Source organism: Lepisosteus platostomus, chromosome 2 (assembly GCF_059453375.1).
Source record: "Lepisosteus platostomus isolate fLepPlt1 chromosome 2, fLepPlt1.hap1, whole genome shotgun sequence".
NCBI classification, from domain to species: Eukaryota; Metazoa; Chordata; class Actinopteri; order Semionotiformes; family Lepisosteidae; genus Lepisosteus; species Lepisosteus platostomus.
The window spans coordinates 11,595,284-11,622,920 of NC_142612.1; the positions used below are offsets into that span (position 1 = coordinate 11,595,284).

At 36.2% G+C, this 27,637-nt stretch overlaps 1 protein-coding gene across 3 annotated transcripts in view; it reads left to right on the forward strand.

Annotated features, from left to right (window-relative positions):
• LOC148675921 (von Willebrand factor A domain-containing protein 3B-like) overlaps nt 1-27,637 on the forward strand; it is a 54,123-nt gene that overhangs the window by 22,608 nt on the left and 3,878 nt on the right. For 2 of the 3 annotated variants that reach the window (XM_088598069.1, XM_088598077.1), the window contains 13 exons: nt 1,118-1,236; nt 1,741-1,791; nt 2,196-2,412; nt 6,631-6,751; nt 6,960-7,084; nt 8,073-8,210; nt 10,786-10,883; nt 11,578-11,795; nt 14,239-14,516; nt 15,552-15,711; nt 25,693-25,809; nt 26,010-26,131; nt 27,416-27,508. In XM_088598069.1, the coding sequence (XP_088454195.1) occupies nt 1,118-1,236; nt 1,741-1,791; nt 2,196-2,412; nt 6,631-6,751; nt 6,960-7,084; nt 8,073-8,210; nt 10,786-10,883; nt 11,578-11,795; nt 14,239-14,516; nt 15,552-15,711; nt 25,693-25,809; nt 26,010-26,131; nt 27,416-27,508 (1,857 nt within the window). Of the gene's footprint in view, nt 1-1,117; nt 1,237-1,740; nt 1,792-2,195; nt 2,413-6,630; nt 6,752-6,959; nt 7,085-8,072; nt 8,211-10,785; nt 10,884-11,577; nt 11,796-14,238; nt 14,517-15,551; nt 15,712-25,692; nt 25,810-26,009; nt 26,132-27,415; nt 27,549-27,637 lie in introns of all 3 variants that reach the window. The other variant, XM_088598088.1, reaches the window with a different exon arrangement.

Genomic DNA, 27,637 nt, shown 5'->3' on the forward strand with positions numbered 1-27,637 from the left:
GGTCGCTCAGTACGGAAATGTTTTTTCAAGGTTAACCAGTGCCAGTTGGCTGTAGCAGAGTGTACTGGCATCATTTATTGAACCTCATCAAACTTCATAATTTATTGTTGCTGTTACAAAATTTATAAAAAGGAATTCAAGATTCAGCAGTCTAGTTCAGATTTACAGTGTTCCTGGTGCTTAAAGTAAGTGATCTCTGCATTCCTGCACTAATTGTTTTTTTTATTTTTAAGCAAAATAACTGAATCAACCCTGATGACTGTGTACATTTGTGCTGACCAAGAAACCGAAGGGAAAAATGTATTTAGGAGCAAATACAATAGTATATTAGAATGGTTGTGCTCGCCCCGATGTAAGGGACTGCTTAGGATATAAAGTAGCAACAAAAGAGGCTGCCATGGCAACCCTTCATTAAGGGGATGTACTACTCCTCTTCCATCGTAGGGGTGAGCTCAGGACCTCACTTAGATAATATCAAACAGATTAGCCTGTTGCTTTTTCATCCCTAACATGCCCCTTCTGCAATGTTTCGCCAAATTTTGTTTGCTGCTCTTCCCTTTTCATTTTGCAAAAGGGAAGGCTATGAGGTATTGTATTTTATATTATAAACATACGTTATTTACTGTACATATAACTTGTGTTACATTAAATATGTATATGTAGAATTAACCAAATGTCCAATGTTTTATGTTATTAATGTACATATATTAATTCTGTACAGGGAGTATTCACGGTACGCCACTCACATATGCTTTAATTATTTTGCTTTATATGCTTTAATTTAAAGTTGTTAAAGTATGTTTCTTATTAATTTCATTTTATAGTAAAGCTGATTTTCAATCAAAATGAATTGATGTAATATGGTAGAAAAAATGAGAGTGTGGGAAATTTAACTCTATGATTGCATTTGGAATGTCTCTTGCATTATTTTGACTTAACCGTCTTTTCATTTAACTTTCTAGCATTCCAGCTAATTTTTTCCTCCACTTAACGAATTGTTTCCTTTTCTGCAGATTTGAAGAAATTTAGGAACTCTCCTTCCTCAGTTTCTCACAATTTTCTGTCCTGGGCTTCAGTGTTTCAGTCCATTTTTAAAATATATTAACCTTGGCTGCAGGTGCTGCCCTTTGCTCATGTCAGTGGAAGTAAACAGCAGCTCACTTTGGTTAACCCTCAAGCCGTGAATCTAGAAGGCTACAAGAAGAAGCTTGAACACGCTTTGAAATCCTATGAAAGGTGAGCCTGTTCCCCCTGTGCCCACTTTTCAGCATTATGTTTACAAGCAAAAAAAAATCAAAAGAGTTCCAAGGGCTTTGAACAACAGTTTCCCCTTCATTTGTGTGTGTTCACAGTCTTAATATTCTCAAAGGCTGACAACGCCTTATTCGGTGCCATCTTGTCCTCACACTATGCAGTGTTTGATGCTTTTCAAAAGAGGACAGTACTATAGGAAATTATTCTATATTGCTTCTCTAAAGTGAGAAGGAAACAGTCTTTCTCTCACTTATGAACATAGACACTACAATGAATATGAATCTGTGTTTTAGGATCATCATGTTATGACCCTGTTGCTGCATTAGTATGTTAATTGATTTTTTAGGTATGGCATCTGTAGGATTCTGTAGTAGAGGGATAATCAAGTGATAAAAAAAACAACACAGGCAAATGATAGCACAGATTCATAATAATAGGTTTTACTTAAATTTAGCATGATTAAAAAAAAAACCTTTTATTCTGCAGGCGCCTTAACTTAATTGTATGGAGAGCACTGACCCAAGAAGAAAGAGATAAGTATGACATTTCTTAAAATGAAGTGTTTTCATAATAATATAATAATGGTAATTAAGATACCTTCCTTAACAGTAGCTATACATACTGTACAGTACACATACAAAATTGACATATAAGTACGGTATATAGTGGTATTTCGTTATCAAAAATAACGATAAAGAAAAGACTATGGGTACATGAGATAAACACTTTAGGTAGCTCTTTTTAAAATAATTTGTTTCAATTTTTGTATAATTGTTTTAATTGTTTTCTTTTTCAAATGCTGTGACCATCTGGAGCTAAACACTGTCATCTAGTTGATTTTTGTAATGTTTTATTTGAGAATTTTTCATAATTGTGGTACATGTTTGTTCCACCAACCCACTTTAAGAAAGATCTGGGCAAATAAAGTCTGTTTCCCCGAGGTTTGGCAGTGAGAAGCCAGTGCCGTTCAAAGAGCACAAGGAGGCCTTGCTTCAGGCTCTGGACAGACTGGGATGGCCGATTGCACAGGAAGATGTGTCACTGCTGGAGGATGAGATAGACACTGGTCTCTCCTTACTGCAGCAGGCCTCTGACCTGCAGAAAGCTGTAAAAGGGAAGGCAGATACAGGGGGCTCTACAAAGTGTAGACAGCCTGACGTGAGTAAAGATTTTCTGTCTGTTGTACTCATTGGCTTTTACAGTAAGAGCTTGAGCACATTATACATTTTTGATTAAGGTAAACAAGTTCTCCTCATGCTCGAAGTGTAAAAGAAATGTGGTGAAAGTACATTTACAAAGGTTTCATGAGATCCAGCAATCTGCCTACTGTATATCAGTGTTCCAAAGTTACGTTTTGGCCGAAGGTATTGTAAAAAGAACAAATAATTGTTCTGAATTATTAAGTAACAGTGTTACTTTTAAAGGTAAAGTACATTCATTGCTTCAATGTTTCTCATTTCGCCTCAGACGGCCATGATCACACTGATCTCTCTGTCTGCATTCTCAAAGAAGGGTTTCTTGACTCCCATAGCAGAAAGACATCAGAAACAAAAATTATCCTGAAACATGGTTCACACCTTCCCCCTTCTCTCAATGACAGACTTGTTTTCATGTAATATTCTCTATTCACCTGCAGGTTTCGACTTCACCCCTCTCCTCACCCCTCTCCACTTTGCACCACCTGAGTGGCCTCTCTACCTCTCTCCTCTCCCGCCTCCTCCACTCTCCCAGCTTTTGTTCTCCTGTGCTATTTAATCTTTGCTTTCTGCTCTGTCTTTCTTAAGACCCAAAGAAGGCTCCACAGCTGAAACGTTGTGTTTTCTTTCTTCTCTTTTCAGCATGGAATAAACCTATTACTTGTTCCTTTGCAGCCTACGCATGCTGACGCAGCTATCCACCCGAACTGTATTATTTCTTACTAAGAATATTGATTTTCAATACATTAGAATCTCTATGAAAAAAAAATATTTCAGGGACATTTACTCTGTGGAAAGAAAGATGCTGAAAGATTTTCAAAAAAGCTTTTCTAAAAAGTGTTTATTTGAAAGAAATTAATAATAGAAGCATCTCATTGACAATCATTTGGACACAAATAACCTGTTTTATCCAACCCTAGATTGTTAATATTTATTTTTTGTTTTCTTTTAAAAGCAGATATATAGATAATTTTGTGTGATATAACAGGTAGTTGGCTTAATTTATAAAAACTTAATTCTTAAACATTGTGATGCATATTCCTGGACTAGATTTTGCTGAGTTCTATAAGAAAGAATTTAAAAAAATACAGTGTAACCTGTAGTTGACATCAGAAGAAATCTGCTTAAAAGTCATGCATGTAGGATTTGATTATTTTCCTGGCTGGTACAAAAATATTTTCCTTTTGGTACAGTATTCCGGAACAGTGCTCTAAATGCTGTCTGGCAAGATGTTCGTAAAAATGCAATAACTCATCAGCCATCTAATCAGTGTCATATTCAGCAATAAGTGATCTCCTGCAGCAGGTGTTTGGTTTTGAGAGGGGGTGCTTACGCTGGAAATGGCACTGAAACAAGCTTAAAGCGGATAGCAATCAAATACTGTATGATTGGAAGCAAACTTACATATCGCTCAGGCATTTAGCTCGGACACAGCCTAGAAATTGATTTTCTCAGATTATAATTTAATAAATTATAGATGCAGAATTGAACAGAATGGCATATAGGTTACATACTGTACTTACGCAGGTTAAAACAAAAACTGGTTAGAGAAAAAAGCAAGAACAAAAACAAGCATTTTTTTCTGTTAAGGTTGTAGTTGATTCATGTTTAAAGCTCATAAGATCTATTCCAAGAAAGACTAGTGTTTGTACGTCTTTATATTATTTATGTCTAGTTTCCAAATCTGAACATTTTTATTATACATAGCCACTGTATGACATTGAATTGTCTCAGACCTCATCATCACGAAAGACAAGCAAATCCAAAAGTCCCAGTGGTTTTGCAAAATCATACCAGGTCCTTTATCCTTAAAAATACATTTCTTTGGGTCCACATGCACTTTCAGTAAAAAATACACCAGTTTTATGTAAATCCATACTATATGAACAAATAATAGAAATATCCCGGTTACAGTGTAGCATAGGTGGGAATACTTCACCCTCACTATATTTAACCTGGTATAACCTTGAATTTAAATATATAGTGCATTACTTATATTTAATTATTTCGCTCTGTGCCTTATGGTCACAGAGTCATTGGCAGGAATACTGCTTTTCTCTGCATTCGCTAAATTAGAGTTTATAATGTAAAACTGGAAAGAATTGCAAGTAACTACAATAATTTAAAAATTAAAAATTGACGTTGATTAAAAATGTCAGCTGTCCTAAAAAAACATTGTTAAGAAAAAAAATTTAATTTAAAACCCTTTAATTCAGGAATTTACACTGTTGACAGTTACAGGTATTTCAAATCCAGGAAAATTCTATTAAATAAGTCATTGTAATTGATGTTATTATCAACATCCAGTTTTCCTAGATTTAATTAAAAAATGTATGGCCTAATTCTAAGACTCCAACAACTAGGTGTTGAATTCGAAATATAGCAATGTTTTCATGAATTCAGAGCCAATGAATCCTTTTTTAGATCAATTTCATTTCTACAGCAAAGAACATTCTGTTTTGTTCACTATTACAGCAAACATCTTTAACTTTGAATTAGCTACTTACTCTAATCGATCATAAATTGACACAATGACACAATTAATTACTTGCATCAATTCAATGTTTTCTTATATTAAACCCAAAATTAAAAATAAAATAAGAGCTGAAAGAGGGTATAAATGAGAACAATGAAAATGAACATTATAATTTGGTACACATGTTAAATTTAATTTAATATAACAATATAATAATATCACACAAATTGTCCATAATGTTACATGTTGCCCATGTAAGTGGAGTTTTTCCTGCGTTTAGCATTAATCCCAGAACATGGCTGGCAGCTTGAAGAGCTGGTGCTTCTTTATTTTTCAAATTTGGTACCTTTTAGTTCATTCCTGAAAAAATTTTCATCTTGATTTTCAAGCGTTACTTGCTATCTAACTACAGTATAATGTACTTGGAGCCTGCATTTTCAAAGGCATTAAATGGAATTCTTTTGCTAAAGTTTTTTTTTTATTGTTTTATTTTTAAAACCTTCTGAATATTTAAATTCACCATAACATGATTTGTGATACCATTATTTTTCTTGTTTGGTCAAAGAGTTCTAACAATGTAGTCAAGTAAGATTTAAATGATCTTAATCCATGTTAACTGTTCCTTACAATCTTATTGCCATACAGATGATCCTCTAGTGTAGTTCTTAGTGTTTATTCCATAGCCTTTCATGCACAGTAAGTGAAGTACAAGCTGTTGCTCTATAATTACCTGGTGTGGTTTTGTCACGCATTTCTGGATGGATGCTACTGTATATGAGCAATTTTCCAGTGTGTAAGTCTCTCTTGAGAGACTGCTGGTGGAAGGATTTTTCTGAAGCAAGAAGCAGGCATGTTTGAAGCAGGAATTCAAAACCCAGCAGTTCATGTTTAGTAAGGGGTCAATTTCTATTTGATTTATCGCTGTCTTCAGCAGTAGGCATACAGTACAATGCTTCTGCACTCTCCCGCTGTGTTGGCTGCGAACGTACTGTATGTGGACACCCTTGAGGCTTCTGGGAAGTCATTTAAAGACAATGCAGTAGTAGCTGAACCAATGTGTTAATTGGTAGCTGTGTTAGATGAACCAAGAGGATTAAATGTATGTCCCCTAAGTTTATTAGCATCCTTGGAATGGCTGCATTTCAGCGAGGAAATCTAAAAGTGGCTGCTGCTACCAAAATTTCTGAAGAATTCTTTAAGTGCGTTTTTTGTTTTTGTGTGTTGCCATTGTAATAAAGTGGTACCAAGTTCCCTAGGAAGTGAAGAATAATCAGTTATGTTTTAGTTTAATTAAGTCTTTACAAGCGAACGTTATTTATCAATCATTTAATTGTCATTCATCAGTCAGTTATTGGCATCTCACGTCAAAGTGAACTTTTGGTGTTTCAAACTTTGCAACCCCCTTGTTTTTGAAGGAAAATGTATTAGATCATATATCCTATTTATTGTATAAGAAGATCCAATGTGTTGAGCAAAAAAAAAAATAATTATAGGATAGTAGGAAAACATAAGGCAGAGATATACCTGTGTAACAGAGAAAAGATCAGGGAACCAAAGATGAAAGTTATGAGCATTCTGCTGTTAAAGGACTAGCTTTATAACACTACATATTCATCAGTGCTTTGTCCTGTGTTGACTTACGTTGAGTTTAAAAATAAAGTACAGCATGAAATAAAAGAAATGCCTGCATGTTTGCTTTTGCAGGAAAGAGAGAACCAAATGAGAAACACTTCTGCTGTGCCTAATAAACGCAAAAGGATGTTGGACACACTCAGAGGTCAGAAAGTCATTGCAAGGTCAGAGATTGACGGTTTTTATTATCCAGGTGAGTTTCCTTTCACTTCACTTTATTTCAGGGAATGTATGAGACCTGTAATCTACTCTAGGACTCGTTCACTTTTCACGATTCTTCTTTGCATTGTATTCAAGAGCATTTGAATTATGAAACATGTATCCTATGCCAAAAATATGTATATACCATGTTTTTAATGTCTTCTAGCACATTTTGACTTTGTGTATATGTTCAATTTAAGGTACTGTGATTAAATGCCTAAACTCCAAAAAAGCTACTGTAGACTTCACACGTGGAGACACTCAAATTGTTCCTCTGGGCTTTTTGATTTCTGTTGGAGGATCTGGACCTTGTCCTCCTCTTGCGGTAAGAATCCAGATAGACCTGTAGTGTTGCATTTTATTATTGATCACATGACAGCAATGAGAGATTTGGTATTCTATTAAGGTGTCACAATGTCATTTGTTCCTAAAATTTGAGGACTTGACACTGCTGAATTGTTTCCTTCGTCTCTTCCATTTTATGGAACAAAAGTCTTGTCAGAGTCTTAATTATAAAGAAATGCTTATTAGACCCTGTTATTGAACTATCAGAATTATTGGTGAGTGCTGATTGGAGAATGATGTAATGTAAAAGGGTGCTGGCAGAGAATCTAAAGAAACACTTCATAGACAAATGCTTGCATGTACAGTAATTATTGTTGCTGCTTGTACCAGGCATTAGCACCTTGCTAGGTTGCTGTTGTAGTTTCTCCATTATGAACTGACTTGATTCGTAACCCTTCCAGTAAAATGTCTTTTTAAAAGGCATGTTGAAGCTGAATGCCAAAAAATGGGAACATAACTAGTGGGGCACAAAAGAGTGAAAAGGTTACAAACTTGGGAGTTGAAAAAGTCCCAGGTCTTGCAGGGATGAAGGGAAGTAAAGAAGTATGATGTATATCAGAAGTGAAAATAGTTCAAGATTCTTGTTTGAAATCTTATGCTTTCAGTGAAATATTTGTGCTTTTCCTGTGAAAGTGTAAAGGAAGAATAAATCATCAATCAGACTAGGCCTGAAAAGATTTCTAGGGTTGAAGATGTAAGATGAAATACTGTAAACTCTGGACAAATGAAAACACATTAAGATGCTATTGACCTTCAGCTACAGATGTCATTTGTTCCTCTCCAGCTGTTATTCTATAATTTGTTATTCTGTAAGTGATTCCTCAATTGCTGTCATCATGAGATGGTTCAGGACAGAAGGTTTAAATCAGCGTTTTGGTTAAATATGAGTTGGGTTGTGTGCTGAGTTATGATTGATTACAGTTGAATTTGACATCGTACAAATCCAGGCTCCTGATTCTTTATCACAGGTTGGGGATTTTGTGTTTGTTGGAACTGGGACAGAGGATGCAGGTGATTGCTTTGTCCCTGGGGTTGTCATAGCAACTCCTCGCAGAACTGAGGCATCAGATAAACTGTACACTGTTCTGAAATACAACAAGAGAAAAGTAAGTACAATACGCAGAATTCAAAAGGGATGTTATATCTTGGGTAAAATTAAGGCAATACTGATAACATGCGGTACTTGTTTTCCTTTTATGTGAGCCATCTTGACATTTTTTACATCTGTCCTGGACATACTGATGAGCTGCATCAGTCAAAGGAAATGTTTTTCATTGCATTTAAATATATGCAATTTCCCTGTTCTTATTCCTAATTCTGAATTCCCCAAAACAATCTGTGGGTTACTCTGAAACATCTCTGCAAATATAAAGCCGAGTGCTCAACTGCTTCTTTATAGTTTTAGGCATTTTTTTCCAAGTTGTACTATGAACTAGGTAGTACTTAGTTTAATCAAAGTACTGTGAAAGTATGAAAGTGGGCTAATGCAAAATAAAACCTCCATACTGACATATTATAAAAGAAAATCAGAATGGATGAAACTAAGTTTTAAGTTGTGTAACAGAAAGTAGACAATGTGGTAATAAAGTTGTTTACAGTACTGTGCTTACATTTCATTCTGTACAGCAGAAGAACTATTGTCTGAAATTTGTTCTAACAAATGCTTTTTTTGCTATAAGAGTATATATGAGTTTAATATATTAATATTCATATTTGACAGAAATGCTGATATATTTGTTTTCCGCTTGCTTGTGTTTGATTGTTTGGCACAGCCTTGTGGTGAAGTAGTAAGTGCTCTACACTTGTATCTCTGTGCTCCTGTACCCTTGAGCAGAATAGTGCACTCACATTGCTGCAGTAATAAGCCCAGCTGCATGAATGTTTTCAGATGTATGTTGCTTTGCATAAAAATCTCACCCTAATAATTTACCCTCTGGGTGCGCCAGATTCCTCCCACAGACCAAACAGACGCCAGAAGGTTGATTGGCTTCTGGGAAAATTGGCCCTGGAGTAAATGTGTGTGAATTTATGTCTGAGTGTGCCCTGCAATGGACTGACATCCTGTCCAGGGTGTATCTAGCCAGTTGCTTGCCGGGATAGGCTGCATCTCCCCCATGGCCCTGTAGTGGTAAAACAGGTTAAAAAATGGATAAATGTATGGATGGGTGCAATGCAGGTCTATTTAAAATATGAGGTGAACCAACCTGATGCTAGAGAGATGTTAGTGAGGAAACAAAGAGAAGGGGGTCGAAAGCAGGAGCCTGGAAGAGTTGTGTGGGTTCTGAGTACAAGTGATAGGTTTAAGCATTGAAGCAAGGAGGAAGAGAGCCAGAGTAACCTACATTAATGGCAGCAGAAATATGGGAAGCAGGAGAAGGTGGGAGGTGAATAGGCTGAGTATGGGGGACAGTGGGTGAGGCAGGAGATGAAGAGGGTTGAAGAGTTTGCAGATGTCACAGATTTTAGAGGAAAAACAGGAGGCACGGTAAAGTCCTTGGATGAGAGAGGAAAGGGGAAGAGGGTTGTTAAGGGAGGAAAAGGTGAATAAGAGGATTATTTGTGAAAGACTGAATGTTTTAAATTATGAGTGATGAAAGTGTACTTCGAAGAGAAGGAATAAAAAGTAAAGAGTGAAAGATAACCAAAGCAGAGGACAACCTACATTTCTGTCTGAACACAGTTCTGGTTTAGCAGAACAAAGGAGAGCCAGGGATAGGAAGGGGATGAACAGGCATAGTGAGAAGACATGGGATAAGAGTGGCAAAGAGAATGGGACTAACAGTCTGAGTTAAATTTAAAGAATGAGTCAGGCTACTTGTACAGATTGAAAATAAAGTAAAATTAAAGAGTGATAGAAAAAGGTGACAATAGGAGCTGGTGGAAGTGGGAGACATGAATGAGAGAGGGAAGGAGATAAAGTAGGGTTCGGAATATAAGAAGAGTTACAAATGAAAGGAGGCTGCTCTGCTCATCTAGCCCTTTTGTTGGGTAGGTAGTAGCTAATAGACCCAAGGATCATAATCAGCCATTTCTTGAAAGAAGCCAGGATATCAGCTTCAACAACTCGACTTAGAATACACAGGCAGAATTAGAATAGTCCAGACGAGTGACTTTGAGTGTGACGGGGAGCCGTCTGTGAAGATAAGATCCAGTTGATGAGTTTTGTGACCTTTGTGAGTAGTTGGAGATGAAGAAATGGAGAAGCCTGAGAGCTCAGGAAAGGAAGTAGACCAAAGATAACTAGTGGGTTCAGCTCTTATAGAAGGTTAGCAACACCAGAGTTCACCTCAAATGGCAGAGGACCTGGCTGTGGTTGAGGAGAGAGAATTAGTGAGGAATTCAGGCAGAGGGAGATGGTATGAGGTTGGGAGTGAAAAGAGAGGACCGGGAACTGGGAAATAATGAAGAGGACTGGAGCAGAGAAGGAACGGAAAGGAGAGGGAAAGAGGGAGAGTTTGCTTCTCATCCTGGAGCAGAGGCACTTATGAGTAAGTTTGGTCAAGCCTCTGGCCTCTTCTTGGCGTCCTCCTCTTATTGGTTTCCTCTTTCTGTCTGAGGGGCTTCATGGCCAGCAGTGCTTCTCTGTTCTTATTGGTCACTATTGGTGCTGCAACCAACACCCATGGAATTTGACCAGTTAGTATGTTTTTGTTTTAATTTTCTGTCTCTCCTGAATTGCAGGAGCACTCTCCACGAAGAAGAATCATTAAGATCAGCCAGACTAAATATTCCTTTGCCTGCCGTTACATAAGGGAATGCCAGATGGTGGATTACACAATGTAAGTAATTTCTAGTTTTTTGTGATGGTCCATTTTTTGTGGTTATTTTTAATTTCATTCTGTTGAACACTAACATAAGGTTGAGCCTTGGGGATTTTACCATGAAGACCCAACTATGCTGAAACTATGCTGTGTTTTTGGTATAAGACAGGTGTTTGCATTAGTGCTATTAGCTGTACTCTGAATAATAGTTAATACCACAGTGCCAATCTTTATTGAATCTACTGTGGTTTATTTGTTCATGATTTTAACTTTATGTGTCAAGTAAAATAGTACAGGTTTGGAGAAAAATATAAAACTTTGCTAGTTTGCTGTTGATGTACGGTAGTTTCTGATTTTCTTTGCGTGTATAGCACTTTTGACATTATCTATATCTGCATGGCTTTTTTTCTGAAATGGAAAAAGAAACTGGGAGTGGCACATTGGTGCAGTGGTTATTGTTCCTGTCTCGCAGCGTTGGGGCCCTGGGTCCAATTCCAGACTGCTATCTCATGGAGCTTGTATCTTCTCCCAGTGTTTGTGTGGGTTTTTTCCTGTTGCTTCAGTTTTCTCCCACAGTTCAGAGACACACTGGTAGGTTAATTGGCCTCTGCCTTTTTGTGAGAGACAGCTCGATAAATGATCAGACTCATCTCTGTTGCATGTTTGTCATTTGTGTTTTAAACACTACTGTGTTTGTTATTTTCATTTCTAGTCCAAGTGTGCAGTTTGTGAAACCAGTTCCTAAAGTCTCGTCCCAGCGCAGGAAATCAGGCAGTGTGTCATCACCAGAAGAGGAAACAATTAAAACAGAGCATAAGAGGAAGGATAAGCTGAAAAATAAGCACAGTGGGAGACCATCAGACAAGAATGACATTTCTGACAGTGACATGACCCAGGAGGAGGACCAGAAAAGCTCATCAAGTGATGAAGGTGGCAATCAGTTTAGTAGTCTTAGGGATGTCAAATAATTTGCATTTTAGACTTTGTGAGGAGGCTAAAATTATGATTTTGCTTTGCTCTTCTGTATAAATCATTTCACCTTCTATGTCCTTTTTACTCCCTTTGATCCACAAGGTTTGTTGTCATGATAAGTAATAACTATTCTAACATTACCTCTCAGGTTCTCAAAACTGAATTTCACAGAATTACACAATGCCATTGCATTTTTGGACAGCTCATAAGTACTTGTTAAACTAAAATTATCTTCCCCTTTCCTAAAGTAATTTAAAATTTAAAGCTGACAGAACTGAAAGAATATTTGAATTATGTCTTCGTTCCTCAAAGCCATCCTGCGCTTTTCTACTGGGTACATGTTTATGTTCTTTAATTTAAATTAATTTTTCTTCTTGTGGCACGTCCTTGGCTCAGATTTGATACAAGCAGGAAGCAATTTCAACATTTGAATTTAATTTAACACCTGTGTTGAGGAGAGCAACAGGCTGGCTGTGCTAATTGTTTTGTTTACCTTCTGGCCTCCTTGTTTACAATAATTTGTTGCTTCTCTGCATCCAGCGTTGCATTTGAGTTGTTCTTCAGTCAGCATTTAGATGCACAAAGAGAATGAGAATGAAAATGAAGGAATTCTCAGGGTCAAAGCAACCTTTTTTATTTTTCCATCTCCTTTGAAGTGTCCTCGGGATTAGCATATCATCACCCACCAGAACATTTCCATCTGTTGCTGCAGACTTCGCTTGCAAACAATTATTTTTCATCTTCTCTTCTTTGATCTTTCAAAACTTTTCTCATTTATTTCTGGATAGATGTTCAGAATCATAAATTTGAACACAGGCAGCTCTGTGTTAATTTGGCTAGCATGAGCCACTCTAGGTCTCCCTTCTAGGTGTCTAGACTAGAGCAATGTTTGAAGACTAATACAATGACAAGAAAGATTGTTTTTATTGCCTGCATGGTTTAATAATTCTACATTATTATTTTTGCTATTGGTCTGATGCTTTTATCCAAGGTGTCTTACACATACTGTAATTATACAGTTTGAATTGAAATACTGTATTACAGGTACTTGTGAATAAAGTGTCATGCTTAATGCCATAGATGAGCTAGTAACTACACAGTGCTGGCCACACTTTGTATCTCTTGTCATTTAGAGCCAGCTACCATGGTAATTATTCGACAGTAGTCTTGTACCACCTGGAGGCAATTATCCACCTTGCTCACCTCAGGTGGTTCAGGAAATCATAAGCCATGATCTGGCAGTGGTTAGAAACTCTGTCGTAGATTTGGCTATGTTTCAAGCTTTGCCCCAAGTTACTAAGTTCTCTCTGTGTTTGCTCCCTGTATTCTGGACCCTGCTTCGCCCTGACTTCATTCACTGAATTCTCTTCTGGAGCTTTGTACTGTGTTGGTTTTGAACTTCACTTGTCCCTGTTTATGTAGCTGTAAACAGTGTGCCACTGTGCTGCTTACTCACACTGCTGTTTGCCTGTATTTTTGTGCCTGCTCTTGGGTTCATTTTATGAAAATGTGTCACTGCTTCACCATCTTCAGCAGAAATATATTAGATTGAGAAGTACTAATTACAGGGGTCTATAAAATTGCATTATACAGATTAAATATGCTGAAAAGTGAAATAGTATTAAAGGTATAATATAAAACACCTACCAGATATTCTGTCATATGATGGTTAAGATATTGTGCAGTCCTGATATTTGCACAGAGTCTGAGAATGAGTATGAGCAGAGAAAAAGCAGAGAGGTTAGCCTGGTAAGATTCAGAAATCCAGTTTTGAAACAGCTGCAACAGAAACCAAAAACTGAGAATAATACTATAGCAGGGGCTCGGAAACTGATCTGGATGATCAGTTATTAAAAATAAATAATTATAAACCCCTAACTGTAAAAGATATGCCAAGAATATATTTTACAATGGAGGAGGAAAAGAAGCAGGGAGGAAAGAGAACAACTGCCGTACAAGATGAGGTCTCCTTAAACAGTCCCATGAGCAAGAGGTGAGAAGGAGAGTTGAGAGGAGCATGGACGGTGCATGCTAAATCACCTTGAAATCACTCTAAAGAATGAGGGTTATGGGAAAAAAAGAGAAGTCATAATTTAGACTTTAGAAAGGTCACAGTATGATGGAGAAGAGTGCTGGAATCTGTTCTGAGGGGGTGCAGTTCTATATTGTGAACCTGAAACATTTTTACAGAGACAGAAGAGAGCAGATGACACACAGAAAGAGCAGGGTTGAAGATGGCCATTATCCAATTATCCAAGCTCATCCAAATGATGGAGGGAATATGTTTTTTACTAGTTCACAAACACAATTTGAAATATTTCTGAGAGCATATTTTCAGAACTGTATTTGTAAATGTTATAATGTTGTAAATTTGTCTCAGACCTTTTTATTGATCTCACAGGCAGGCAAAAGCCTGGAAATGAGCCACAGAGCAGCAGCTCTTATCTGTGCAGATCTCAGGAGAGGTCAGTTGATTTGCCGGCCTCACTGATGGGGACTCCATTCTCTAAAAGGCTGTCTACCCCCTTAGCCTCATATTGTTCTGAGAGATCAGAAGCTCAGGCTGCGAAACCATCTTCTACAAATTTGCTGGAGAGAACTGCAACTACCAATCAAAAACTAGAGGAGCTGGTTCAGGAGCTGCAGAAGGCTTTGACTGAACACAGATCACAGCAAGAGGTACAGTATGTGACAAGCAGTATCTTCTCCATAAAAAAATCTTTATCCTATTTTAAACGCAACTTTTCTGCAGTTGTTTTCCCCACCTCTTTACATTTCAGAAACTTTCATTTCTCAGAACTACTTTACCATACTTTGAATAATGGTACCGTTATCTGTGAACTTTAAACTGTAGTGAAAGACATTTCACATCTAAATGGTCCAATATTTTTATTCTCTTTTTAAACGTTTCGCATCAAACACTTTTTTTTCAATTTACATTTTTTCTTTCACTTTAAAAGGAAGAAAAAGTAAACATTTTTTACATAATCAACATGGTACTATATTGTTTTTTTCTATATTGTTTTTACTTTGTAGTAGTAGTAGTAGTAGTAAATAATAATAATAATAATAATAATTATAATAATAATAGCTTACACTTACATAGCACTTTCTATGCAGACTGCGCTCAAAACACTAATGTATATTACCCATCTGTATGGTGCGAGGGCAGCCGAAGTGTGCCAGTACGCTCACCACATACCAGCTTTTAGTGGGGAGAAGAACAGAGTGATGAACTGATAGATGGGGATTTGTTAGGAGGCCATGATTGGGAAAGACCAGCAGGGGAATTTGGTCAGGACAGTGGGGTTAACACCACTCCTCTTTTTGAAATACTAACCTTCTGTTAGTTAATAAAGGCTTGCTCTATTGCGTAATTATTGTAATCCAATTCTACATCAACATATTTTCCTAAATTACTTAATCTCTGTGCCAGTTGGGCCTTTGGTTTGCTGTTCATTACACAAGTTCTAGAATTAACTACTGGAAATATTGGTTAGTTCCGGTAATCTTATTACTTTTGGATGTGACTGTGCGTTATCATTTATAATAGTGTACAGTTATATGATCGTTATAACGCTAAATGCGAATGTGTTTTTATAGCCCTAATGGGAACAGGGGTTAGATGGTTTAGAGTTAGATATTGTAGAATCAGCAATGTACTGTAGCTTCTAATTCTGTTTGTTTTATTCTACTGATTTTTTTTTCTTGTAGCAAATTCAAAAGTGTGTTCAAGACCTTGCCAGCCTGAAGCTGCATGGAGAGTCTGATTTCCTTGCAGAACAGAAACAATTAACCACTCAGCAGAGGGAGTTTCTGGAAGGGCTGGAGAAGCTGACTCATTTCTCTCACAATGGAGCAAGCCAACAAAAGGGTAAGGAAGCACTGCGCTTCACTGCTGTGAAAATGAAGAACGGAGGCCGTTTCAGGATGCCAAGGCAGAGCACAACCTTAAAATTTGTCTTGAAATGGCTTGATGCCCAGTTAAAACCTTTGGGTTATCTTTGCCTAAAGGTCTGCAGTTCCTGCATTATTTATTAGTGAGGCTATCAAACAAGGTGGAATCAACATTTGTCATCTCAGTAAGATTTTATTTAGCATTCTGCATGTGTATTTTGCATGTCTTCCATTTATGTATGTACAGCTCCTGCAGAAAGTCTAGACCCCCGTGAATCTTTTTCACATTTGTCTGTGTCAGTACCTCAGCATTTCCTACATTCTAATGAGGGTTGTGTCCTCTCATACACACACTATACTGTACTTTACAGTTTTCAGGGGAAAAAAATATTTTATTGGTAAAAAGTATTTGATTAAAATACAAAACTGAAATATCATAACTGGATACGTTTCCATCCAGCTGGGTTAATACTTGGTTGACGAACTGCAGTTAGTTTGCCGGATAGGTCCTTACCAACCTTGTTTATCTAAACTTGGCAATATGTGACCATGCTTCTTTGCAAAACTGTTCAAGCTCTGTCAGGTTTCTTAGAGAGCATTAAAGGACAACAATCTTGAAGTCTTCCCACAGCTTTCAGGATCTTTGATATTTTTTATACCTGTCCCCAGAGATGTGCCTTTCCACAGTTTTGTCCCTGAGTCCTTTAGAAAGCTCCTTGGTGCTGTAGGGGTTTTGTGAATTTACTAGCACTATATTTAGTGTGTAACAGTAAATTGCGTGAGTTTGCTTTGTCTTAGGAATCAATTGGCAAAGCAACAAGGAGTCGTCACAAGGATTTACAACACATGGAATACATTTATTGATATATTGAAACAATGTGTACATAAAATATTCAAAATATTAAGCTGAGACAGAAAAGATATATAAAAATAGGTCTATTATGTTAGTATACCGTTGGTTACTCTAACTTCCTCATCAGTCTCATTACGTTAATCAACATTGAGGCACTCTTAAGTAACTATGGCTATAGAATGAATTAAACTGATAATAATGTGTTAATATAACAATTTTATTCTCAAGAGGGTGAATACTGAATTATACTCATCAACAACCGTGGATTTGTAACAGAAGGATGGGGAACAGTTGACTGGGTCCATCCCAGCTCTGTCCAATCCATGCTGTGCTGGCTCAATGTCACTCCAGTCCTGAGGCAGCTGGAAACGTCAGGGAGAGAGAGAGAAGGATCCCGCTATAGCCTCGCGTTGACAGTCCATTCCCTCAAATGGATTGTCCAGGTTAGCGTGGAGTCGAACTGGGACATAGTCTGTGCACAGGGAGGTAACTGCTCAGTCAGGGAGAATCACACAGAAATGCGTAGTGGCTGCTGTTGAATTATGCTCTGTTCGGGTACATCAACAAAAAGTCCAACCATTTCTTTCCGGTGATCAAGCGCATGCACGGTGATAGCTAGGCTAGACCTCAGGCGGAATTCTGGTTTCATGTTCAGGCTCACCCTCTAACTTGGCGCTTGGGGAAAAAGTGCCAAAAAGTCCCGAAGCTCATACAACAAGTGTAGCAGGTAAGTGGTTCTATTGTCAGCTAAGTTGGTTCAGCGGAGAGAGGAGGCTGGCGGAATTAGAGGTGATGCACTGCTTTTTAAGTTGGTGATTGGTCAAGAAGCTACCAGGTGGAGTGGAGACCCAGGTCCCTGATTGGTTGTCATCTTACTGGATGATTGACCATGCCCTGTGATAATTTTAGGATTATCTCCAGACATGCTAAATTAGGAGTGCTATTACAAGGGAGGTGGAAAAACTAAAATCCAGCAAAGCTATTTTAATTTTTCTAAAATGCTATTGTTTTTTTATTTGGAAGTTTTAGGATATTCTTTGTAGATAAGAAACATTTAAGTTATTTTTAATTACAGGCTTTAAGGCAACAAAAGGTGAAAATTGTGAAAAGGGGGTGTAGAATTTGAATAGGCAACACACATAGTTTTTTTGCACTTTTTGACATCTGTTTTCAAGCAATACATCACTGTATTTAGTTTCTGAAGTGCTCAGGTGAAAATCCAAATACTTATTTGCTCCTGAACACTTGAAGGCTTGTGATGGAAACATTACAGCAAAATGAACTTTTGGAAAAATGTCACCCACATTGGGCATTTCTCAATGACACAGAACCTGAATAATTACAATTGTTTCTTGGGAAGTCTAAAGAATATTAATCAACATGTTAGCAAAATTTGAATTATAAAAAAGATTGTATGTAAAATTATTCAGAGAAGCACTGTGTATAACTGATTAATTCCATGCTATTGTTTCAGGCAGAAATGCAGTTTATATTCCATACTCTGTTAATACTAAAGGAAGCTACCTTACAGATAACACTGATAACAAATCAATTTATATTAATAAACAATACTTTAGATGCATTCTTGTACAGTATTTTCGTACCATTCTGAATGTGTTTCTTATGGTATGTTTCACAGCTTTCATTTTACTAAACGAATAATGTTGGTACAATAAATATGAGCAAAGAAAGATTCTAGAATAAGTTCATACCTTTTGTTCTAAAGGGAACATGGAGTCAGACTTATAGAATTTAATGGGAATTGCCTACAACAAAGGAAACTGTCGGAAGGTTAAACTCTCTATAATTGCCAGCTGAAAGTCTGTAGATAGTCATAATACAACTACTCCATCATGAAAAACAGATACATTTTGTTTTGTTAGAAGCTTTAAACAAGGTTGTGATTAAGAGTGTCACTGCTGTTAGGGAAAGATAATCACAATGCAATTTAGAATGATGGAAAAGGACATAAATTACTGCTTTATATTTTAAAAAATGGTGTAGTACATTGATGAGTAGCATGGTGGCGCAGTAGTTAGCATTGCTGCCTCACAGCTCTGGGGCCCCAGGTCCAAAGACATACTGGTAGGTTAACTTGCTTGTGTGAGTGTGTGCTTGAGTCTGAGTGTGCCCTGTGATGGACTGGCGTCCCATCCAGGGTGTATCCTACCTTGCACCTGTTACTGGTTAGGACAGGCTCCAGCTCGCCATAAGTCCTGTATTGGGCAAAGCAGTTAGAAAATGAATGGATGCATAAACTGACAAACAGCCTTCTTCTCAGTTTGGGAAGTACAAGTTCATTTTAATCAATAACTTATATTTAATTAAAATTGGCTTGAATATACAAATTATTTTTTATAGTTGTTAGTTTGTGACTCCCTACGAAAACTCCTGGACCTAAAAATTATTTGTTTTAGTCAGTGATTATCTTTACCTGGCTATTTTTAAATTAGTTTTAGAGTGCAATGATAGGCACTTTAGATACAGTTATACTTAATACTGAAAAAGTTCAGTATTAAAGCTCAGATATATATCCACTACTCAACAAAGAAATCAGTTAATTATTCATTTTCTTTTAAATAAATACAATTAATAAATAATGGAATTTCTCAGTCTTACTTGTTTTCTCATGTAGAATGGATTATTTAGTAGCAAGCGTTAATCTCAAAGATTATTGATATGTATTTTATTTAATACATTGTCCCTTTATGTAACCATTGCTGGTAGTATAATGTTCTTTCTCCTAATGCTAATGCATAATTTAATCACACACTTCTCTTTCAGCATCAAAGGTGAGGAACAGGTGATCCTCTTGTTTCTCTTGGTGTTTGTGACCTGACCTGATTAAAACACAAATCTCTAAAGTTCTGAGTTTAAGGTCTTATAATCCTTTGAACCTAGATGGTACTGCTCTGGTGTAAGTCATTGTTTCAGACACCTATTAAAAACAGAATAATCCGCTGTGACAGTTTCTGTCAGCAAGAAAGAGATTCAGCCAGTTTCCTCTATACCGTATTTAAAAGTGTGGATGATAATGGATGACCCATGGGTTTATCCAAGCAAAATAATTAGTACTTGCCTGTTGGTGCTTGTCTGCAGAGGCTTTTAATTGATCCCAGTGCATCTAGACTTAGTGAAAAGAAAATTCTGGTATGGAAAGCAGATTTATGTTATACTTGGACAGAAAAAATATGTTTCATACTACTATATTTTAATTTCATTGCATTGCTTTAATCATCAAAGGAGACAGTTTGCTTTCCGAGCTTCAAGATTTGCCTAAAGCTACATGGTGCTGTGTGAATAGTGGCTTGAAAGCAGTAATGATTACTGTTCATTCAGTTCTTCATTTTATTTTACTATTAAAAATTTAAATTAAAGTTAAAATGTTAAATCTGAATGTCCCTCTAAATATAAAAACCCTATGAGTCTCAGAGTCTATTTTTTTGTTTTTACTAAAAATAATTTAAAAACATTCATGTTTCTATCAATGATTGATTTATCGCTGTGTTTGTATTTGATTTATCACCTTACTTATAGCATTTGCATGAAACATACCTGTACTCCATGCTATACCATTAAATTTGGATTGATCAAAACCCAAATTATTCAAAAGCTGGAGATCACATCAAATTTTTCCTTTATTATGCTTCCATATGATAATGCACGATTTGCATTTTAACTACAGAAGAGCAGACATACATATATATTCTGTATTACCCCTGCCAAGGAAAGAGCTTTTTTAAAGTATTGGGAGTGCCTATTCAGTAAAGTACCGTAGCAACATAGTCTGTTTCTCATGCACTGATAAGCCTGTTTACTGCCAGAATACTGAAGGCAGATAAGATGTGTTTGAAGGGATGCTGGGTGAAAGTGTGCTGGGACTCTGGGATAGACTGCTGACTGCTTCTGACTGCTGAGAGGACCGAACTGCAATTCATACCTTACTTTGCATTGCCTTTCTTAGAAACCTCTTCTATGTGGCAGCTGTTATGCCACTTACATTTAGCATCCAAATGGCATCAAAAGATTAGTAACAATCTCATTGCAGCTGCTAATCCCTAGCTAAGAGACGCAGTGAATCCAGGAGCTTGCTTGGTCACAAATCCAGATATGAGTGCTTGGTGAATAATTAACAATCAGGAGAACAAGAGACATGCGAAAAAAGGCGGCTACAAAGCCCTGGAAAGTAGCCCTACAAGGCCACATGGGTGTTATTATAATCAGACGAGCTCCATAAACTGTTGAAGGGTGTTGAACCCAAGGCCCAGTACTGCACAGCAGCAACGCTGATCCCTGTGTGACCATGCTACCCAAGTGTACATTCATCACTAAATTATTTTGATATTTGCAGGAGGATGAGGCTAGGTACTAGCCTATTGTCCTTGGGATCAGTGGAGACTAAAGTGATCAACAGTGGACATACTCTATTCAATATTGTGGTGTGCTTTATAGAACCTTATATGAATTTAAATTAATGAAGTTAATTAAATATATATATTTTCTTTCCCTGTCAGACTGTATTGCAGATCTTTTATTTTCTAGATTTGAGAGACATCTCATTAGAATAAGAAAAAGGATTTTCAAACATGAACATTTTACTTGCTTAAAGTCACTGCCATTTGAAAATAGTGGAAAACATATATGAATTTCTTAGGAAAGTCATACCCCCCTTTATTGATGGAGAAAAGCCACATCTACTTGAAAAATAATGCTTTCTCATGTTTTATTTATAGCCTATTACCACAAATGCTTATTTGAGAATTTGTGTGCCAAGTGTTGTACTTTTATAAGCTTTAAATTAAAGCTTTACAGTCGGTACGTATTTTCAACTCTGATCCAAGAAAAGGGATTAGGAGGCTCAAAGAAGAGATGAGTTTTAATCTGTGATTAGCAACATTGGGCTGCAGATTGTTAAAAGGATTTCCCAGGTCTCTTTAGGCTGGCCTGGGGCTGACAGTTACTGTGGTGACAATGCGTGAACAAGTAAAACTCCATGTAATGAGTCCATGCAATGGACAGAACTGCATGTTTTGCACTTATTAACAAATGTGAAATACGGGCATTTCTAAAGTTCATACTCATACTCTTCTTTTTCCATGTTTAATATGTAAATATTTTCAGTGATTGTGCATAGCATGGCCAATATTGTAATTAATGTGCCCTTTACCCAAATATTTTTAATTGAAGACCAGATTAATTAACAATGAAAATGCTTCTAGATATATACAAATCATTGCTGACAACATATTTTCATTTCAAAACATTTGATGCATTTAATAATTGCCACCCATTTACATCACAAATATCCTGAATAATTTTAAGTGTTTTATATTTTCAAGCTTGTACAGTAGCAACAATGACTAATGACTGAGTTTTGAATCACTGTGATTTACTGTATTAGGTGGAATAAGGATGGTTTGACGCACTGTTAAAACAGTGTTTTCTTGTTGTCCTGAGGAGCTTTACTGATTAATAACCTCTGAGTTCTCCTGTTATGTAACTAAAAATCTTCTGTGAGATCCTCTAAAGATATTCTGTGGGACTTGAAAATGATCACCTGCACTTCGTCGAGAAGCCATTAAGTTCAGATGAGGACTGAAGGTTCACATAATCCTTGAATTTAGTCAGGGACATGCCTAGCTTGTTAATAGATCCTGAGCAGTGACTGCAAGACACATGATGATCAAAAGTCTTTGTGTTTATTTTTAAACTTCAGGTTTAAAAAGGCACAACGTTGCTTTATTTAGACTATGCAGACACAACTAAGACGTCGGTACATGAGGAAATACAGTGTGGTGTCAATACAAAGAAAACATTTCAATAGTGTTTGAAGCATGTTATACCAGTTGATTGGATTTATAAAGTTCTTATTAGGAGTCTAAATGTTGCACTTAAATAATGCATTAATTAACCAGTTTCTTTGGTCAACTAACATCGAGACCACCAAAAATGCTTTTTAAAAAAAAAAGTATTTTGGTTTTGGTATTGATTAAATGTTTTAGCATCATTTTGAGTACTGAATCATTCATGACTGACTGAAGTGTGACTGGGACTTTGATTAGACACAGGTGATGAGGTGATGTACAGTAAGTCCGCTGGTGAAAGTCAAAAAAGGAAAATCCCATCCCAAATCTCAAATCTGCCTATCAAAACAACAGTGCTTTCATGACAGCAGTATGTTGGAGGTGTGAGGATGTGTAAGGATCCTATGGGAACATTGATTAATTCACATGACTGAACAAGGCTCCTCTAACAATCAAGCATCCCATACGGATTATCTAAATAGTATACGCTTGTATGCTTCAAACATAATTCTAGTTCAGAAACAAAAAAAACATTGTTTTATAGAATACATTAAATGTAATCCCAGATTTACACTTGGTCATACAGACTGGATGCTGATCATCAGTTCGCGTTCAGCAGAGACTGGACAAAGAGGAACCTGTCATAGAATGAGACTGGCACTAACCAATCATTGTTTTGGCACTTCAGGCTTCACAAGAAATGAAGTCAGTACAATAAAGGAAATAGGCTCTATTGCTTTAAATGGGTACTTTCCTGTAATTATACAGTAAGATTTCACAGACACATGGTAGTGCTGTTTTTTTAACAACCCTGTTCATCTCTTAATCCAGTTGACCTTATTCACTTGGACTCTTTTTTTATCGTCACATTCCATTCTGGATGGTTTTGAATATAAGGACAGTAGATAGAATATACTTCTGAATATAGAGTATAGGGTCTGAAGGGCCTAGAGCAATTCTGTCTAGAATTTATAACCTCCACTCCCTTTGAGATGTTCCAGAAGCTCATAGCATTGTAATCTGGGCCAGAGGAGGTTTTACAAAAGAAATGTGACAGTGTTTTCTGGACTTTAATTATTTCAGACAACTATGACTTTAGTCTTATGTTGCAGTATGACATTTCTGAATGCTTTCAGCAGGACATAATTCATAATTTTCTTTCATGTTTTTGTTCCTATTTCATCTGGGGTGCAACTAAAGCTGGAAGGTACTGAATACGTCCTCAAAGGAAACTTCTAAGGAATTGGCAATAACCATCTCATATGCACTACTAGATAATGTAATTTTGATCACATCATATGAAATTCCATTATATTCAAAAAAGGATTTATAAAGTATATTACATAAGCCTGTTACGTGTGCATGAAGTTTCAATACAGAATAATGACTGCAGCAAATAGCAGGAAACAGTATATAATTATATATGCACATAGAAAACTTGTATAACAAATAACATGAAGTGCAAATATGACATACTATTTTTTATATCCAGGATCTGACAGGTTTTTAGGAGATAACTGGTTTTAATTTCTGTTTGTCAGGTACACTGCATTTATGGCTCCTTCTCCCATAAATCAACCTCTGTAGGGGCCAAGAATATAATTTCTTCCTCTGTCCCATCAGCATGAATCGAGCCTGGCTTTGCAGAAAACATTGCTCTTCTGTCACGCAATGCACAGCTAGACCTCCATATTCTGTTAAAAGACTAGTTTTATGAATAATAATTTACATCAGACAATAACCCAAGTGATATAGTTCATAGCCCTTTTTATGTGTTTTCTTTTAATTTATTCAAACTACTCTCAGTAGTTTGGATGAATTCCATTCCATCTGGAGAAGGCATCATTGTGTAACAATGTATACTTTAGATCACCTTTCTCTTGCCCTTAAAATAATCTCCTGCATCTTGTACTGTACATCAATAAAATGCTGGATGTAAATTATTAAAGGGCCTGGAATAACACCATGCGCTCTAGGTGCGTTTTTGAAATGTCACATGCGATAGCTTCTTTCTGCACTTGCGTTAATCTAAATGAAGTTATTACCAGAAAAAAATATAAAAATACAGGCAACTTTGCTCGATAAAACATTACTAAAAGTTAGTGTACTTGATTAATCCTCTTATGCGATATCAAGCCATTAATATTTGCTTCCACTTTACACGGTAATTAGCTGTGCATTCCACAGTACAGTACCATGAGAGAGTCCAATCTCTTTGAGATCAGCCAGAAGTGATTGGTGCAATGTGATTTTATGCTGTCCTCTCTTAATCTGTGCTCACCTTAAATCATTCTTTTATTCTCATCACATGCCCGAGCCACTCCTGTCTGTGTTGTCTCATCTCATCAAATAGAGATCTTAGTAAGTGATTTTATTAAGCCAGAAAACATGATTACTTTCCTAAGTGTATGTTCTAGAAGGTGGAACTCAAAAACTGTACAAAACTGTAGTATAATTTCATTATTCATTTTATGTCCAGAAATGCTCGATGTTCAAAGATTATTCAACAAAAGCAGAGTATTTTCTTCTGCTTTAACTCAGTTATGTCCCTGGATTTGTGAAACAGTGGGATCACTCATTTTGAAACTGGCATCTAGTATATTCTCAAATTAGTGTCATTACGTGTGGAGATTTTGTCAAAGAGTGAACTGCTAAAGGACTCCGTGGCTCTTAATCCAGTTTATTTTGCTGTCAGGTTTTGTTATGTAAAGTGCCTGTTATGAGCAGAGTTGCTGATTTGCACTGTGATGTACTATGGCACAAAATACAGTAGCTCCAAATTAGTTGCTTCAGATTTCTGTACTAATTACAGTATGGTTTCAGTGATGAATCTGAACATTTCAATATTTGTATTCAGTATAAGTACAAATCTTATGTGCTCCTTTAATAGATTACGTGGGTGAAGATGTGCTTTTAACTTCATGAGTCTGCTGTCTATGGCAACTTGTAGCGATATTGTTGCACAGTAGTGAGAGACCAGAACTCTTTTTGACATATTTCATAGATAAGAATGACCAATTTAACACCACATCTTGATACTCACTCTCTTGTGTGGCATGCCTCTCTCTTTTTTTTCTTTATCTGGCATTGGTGTGACTCTATAGCACCTAAAAAAACAAATTCTTTTTTTTTTTAATGTACAGTCCGTACCATCTTAAGTAGTATGGAGGAGAAGACACAGAACATTAGAACATTGGAACCTGTTGTTTTTTAGATTATTTGAAATTATGCACTTTTTAGTTCATTTCTCTTGTTTTTAAAATATGACATAATATTTTTCTTTTTTCCTGATCACTGAAAGGTGAGGCTGTGGCTGACATTCCTGAGTATGTGAACAGTGCCAGACTCAAACTACCCAAATTGAGTCCAGGACAAGAAGTCCTTGCCCGTTGGTCTCACGATGGCTGGTATTATCGCAGTAAGTCGATGCTGATGGTAGAAAAAATGGAATTTCTAAATATATGAGTGCAAGAGAGGATATTTATACAAAGCATTAATACCATGTGATTTTAACCATTGTGAAGCGCTCAAGGTCACAAATATTAGAAATTATTTGCCCAAATTCTCACAACAATTAAAGTTAAAATAATAAAGGTACTAAAAAATCTTCTTTGACAGGTTCAGTCATCCACTCCTGTGGTGACCAGAGCTACTTCCTGCAAAACAAAGAGGGAGAGTTGGAGAGAATCTGGAGAGAAGATATCATTACAGATGGTCAGGACTCTGAAAATGTAATAAAGGTAAAGGAGACTTAGTCACCATGTACATAGATATGCTGGAACTTGAAATGATAAACATACTATCATTTATATTTTGTTTATGACCATACCTTTGAATATTTCTATAGTCCATCTATGACTATAAATGTATTTATATTTAGATTTGTGATGTGACTGAATTTAGAACCTAAATTAGTTAGTGTGATTGATCGAGTAATATTCCCTTTTATTGATATAATGTATTGATATACCGTACATATTGATAGACAGTCAGGAACGTATAACATCATATTCACTACACTACACTATTCTTACTGTAAATACCTTTGAGACAATATAGTGAATTTCATTAGCCAGCATTATACGTACAGTACTTACATTTGTTCGTGCAAGATGGTCTAAATGAGAATACATCCCCACTTCCTTTAGAAGGATAAGGATGTTTGATTTGAGATACCAATAAAGCATCTTTGTGAAGAAAGATGACAGTAAAATATTCTATCAATGCCCAGAGCCTACCATAAGTGATACGTACAAATAGTCATATAAAGAAACATATATTCATTACATGGAACTTCCCCCAAAACAGGAATCCATTTTATTTTTCGAAAGCATAAATAAGGAAGCAATCCAAAATACCCAAGCACTAAGAAATGCAAAAGATTAAGGAGATCAGCAATCTTTAATTAATTATTTAAAATGTTCTTTTTTTGAATTTGTTTTTCACTCATTTTTCATTTACTGTCATTTTCATTATCTTGATACTAAAAAACATTTTGTACAAAACATATTAGTTCACACATTGAGGAATTTAGAAAGGTTTTCCAATTATAAAAAAAAACTAAATGGATTCTTATGGTCCTTGAATTGATAAGTTATTAACAGCCAAAGGAATGTGTTAAATGGCCTCATCAAATTTGGAATATTCTTGTTAAATGCTTCTCAGTTTGCATATGTTGTTAATTAGGAAGTGTTTTAACAACATTTAATGCTTTTTAACAAATGCTAAAAAATACAAAAAAAAGTAAGCAATGAAAATAATTTCCATATCATTTTTTCAAGATCTTCAATTGCTTTTTTACAGGACAGAAATGTACTTTATAAATATATATAAAGTATTTTTTATATATAATATTTTTTTGACTATATTTGTTTCTAAGATGTCCCACAGGTGTGGATTTTGTAAACTTCAGAAACATTTTTGTTTCCAGCAAACTGTGACAGCCTAATGTACTGTATGTTATAATAACTGTGTAACCCTAAGCTCTTGATTGTAAAAATACTATATGCTGTACTTACTTCCAGATAGAAGATCCTGTAATTGCTGTCCATCCTCTGTATCCTGAGTGTTTTTGCCCTGGAGTGGTAATAAAGGTGATGGCTGACTTAAAGCTGGAGGTGAGATTCAACTGATGATTTCATCATTTACTAGAGCAATGTGAGTGCTAGTAGCCTGATTTCATTATTTGTTGTGACCTTAAATTTTAAACGTGTTGATGAATAAATCACAAACCTTACATTGGAGCA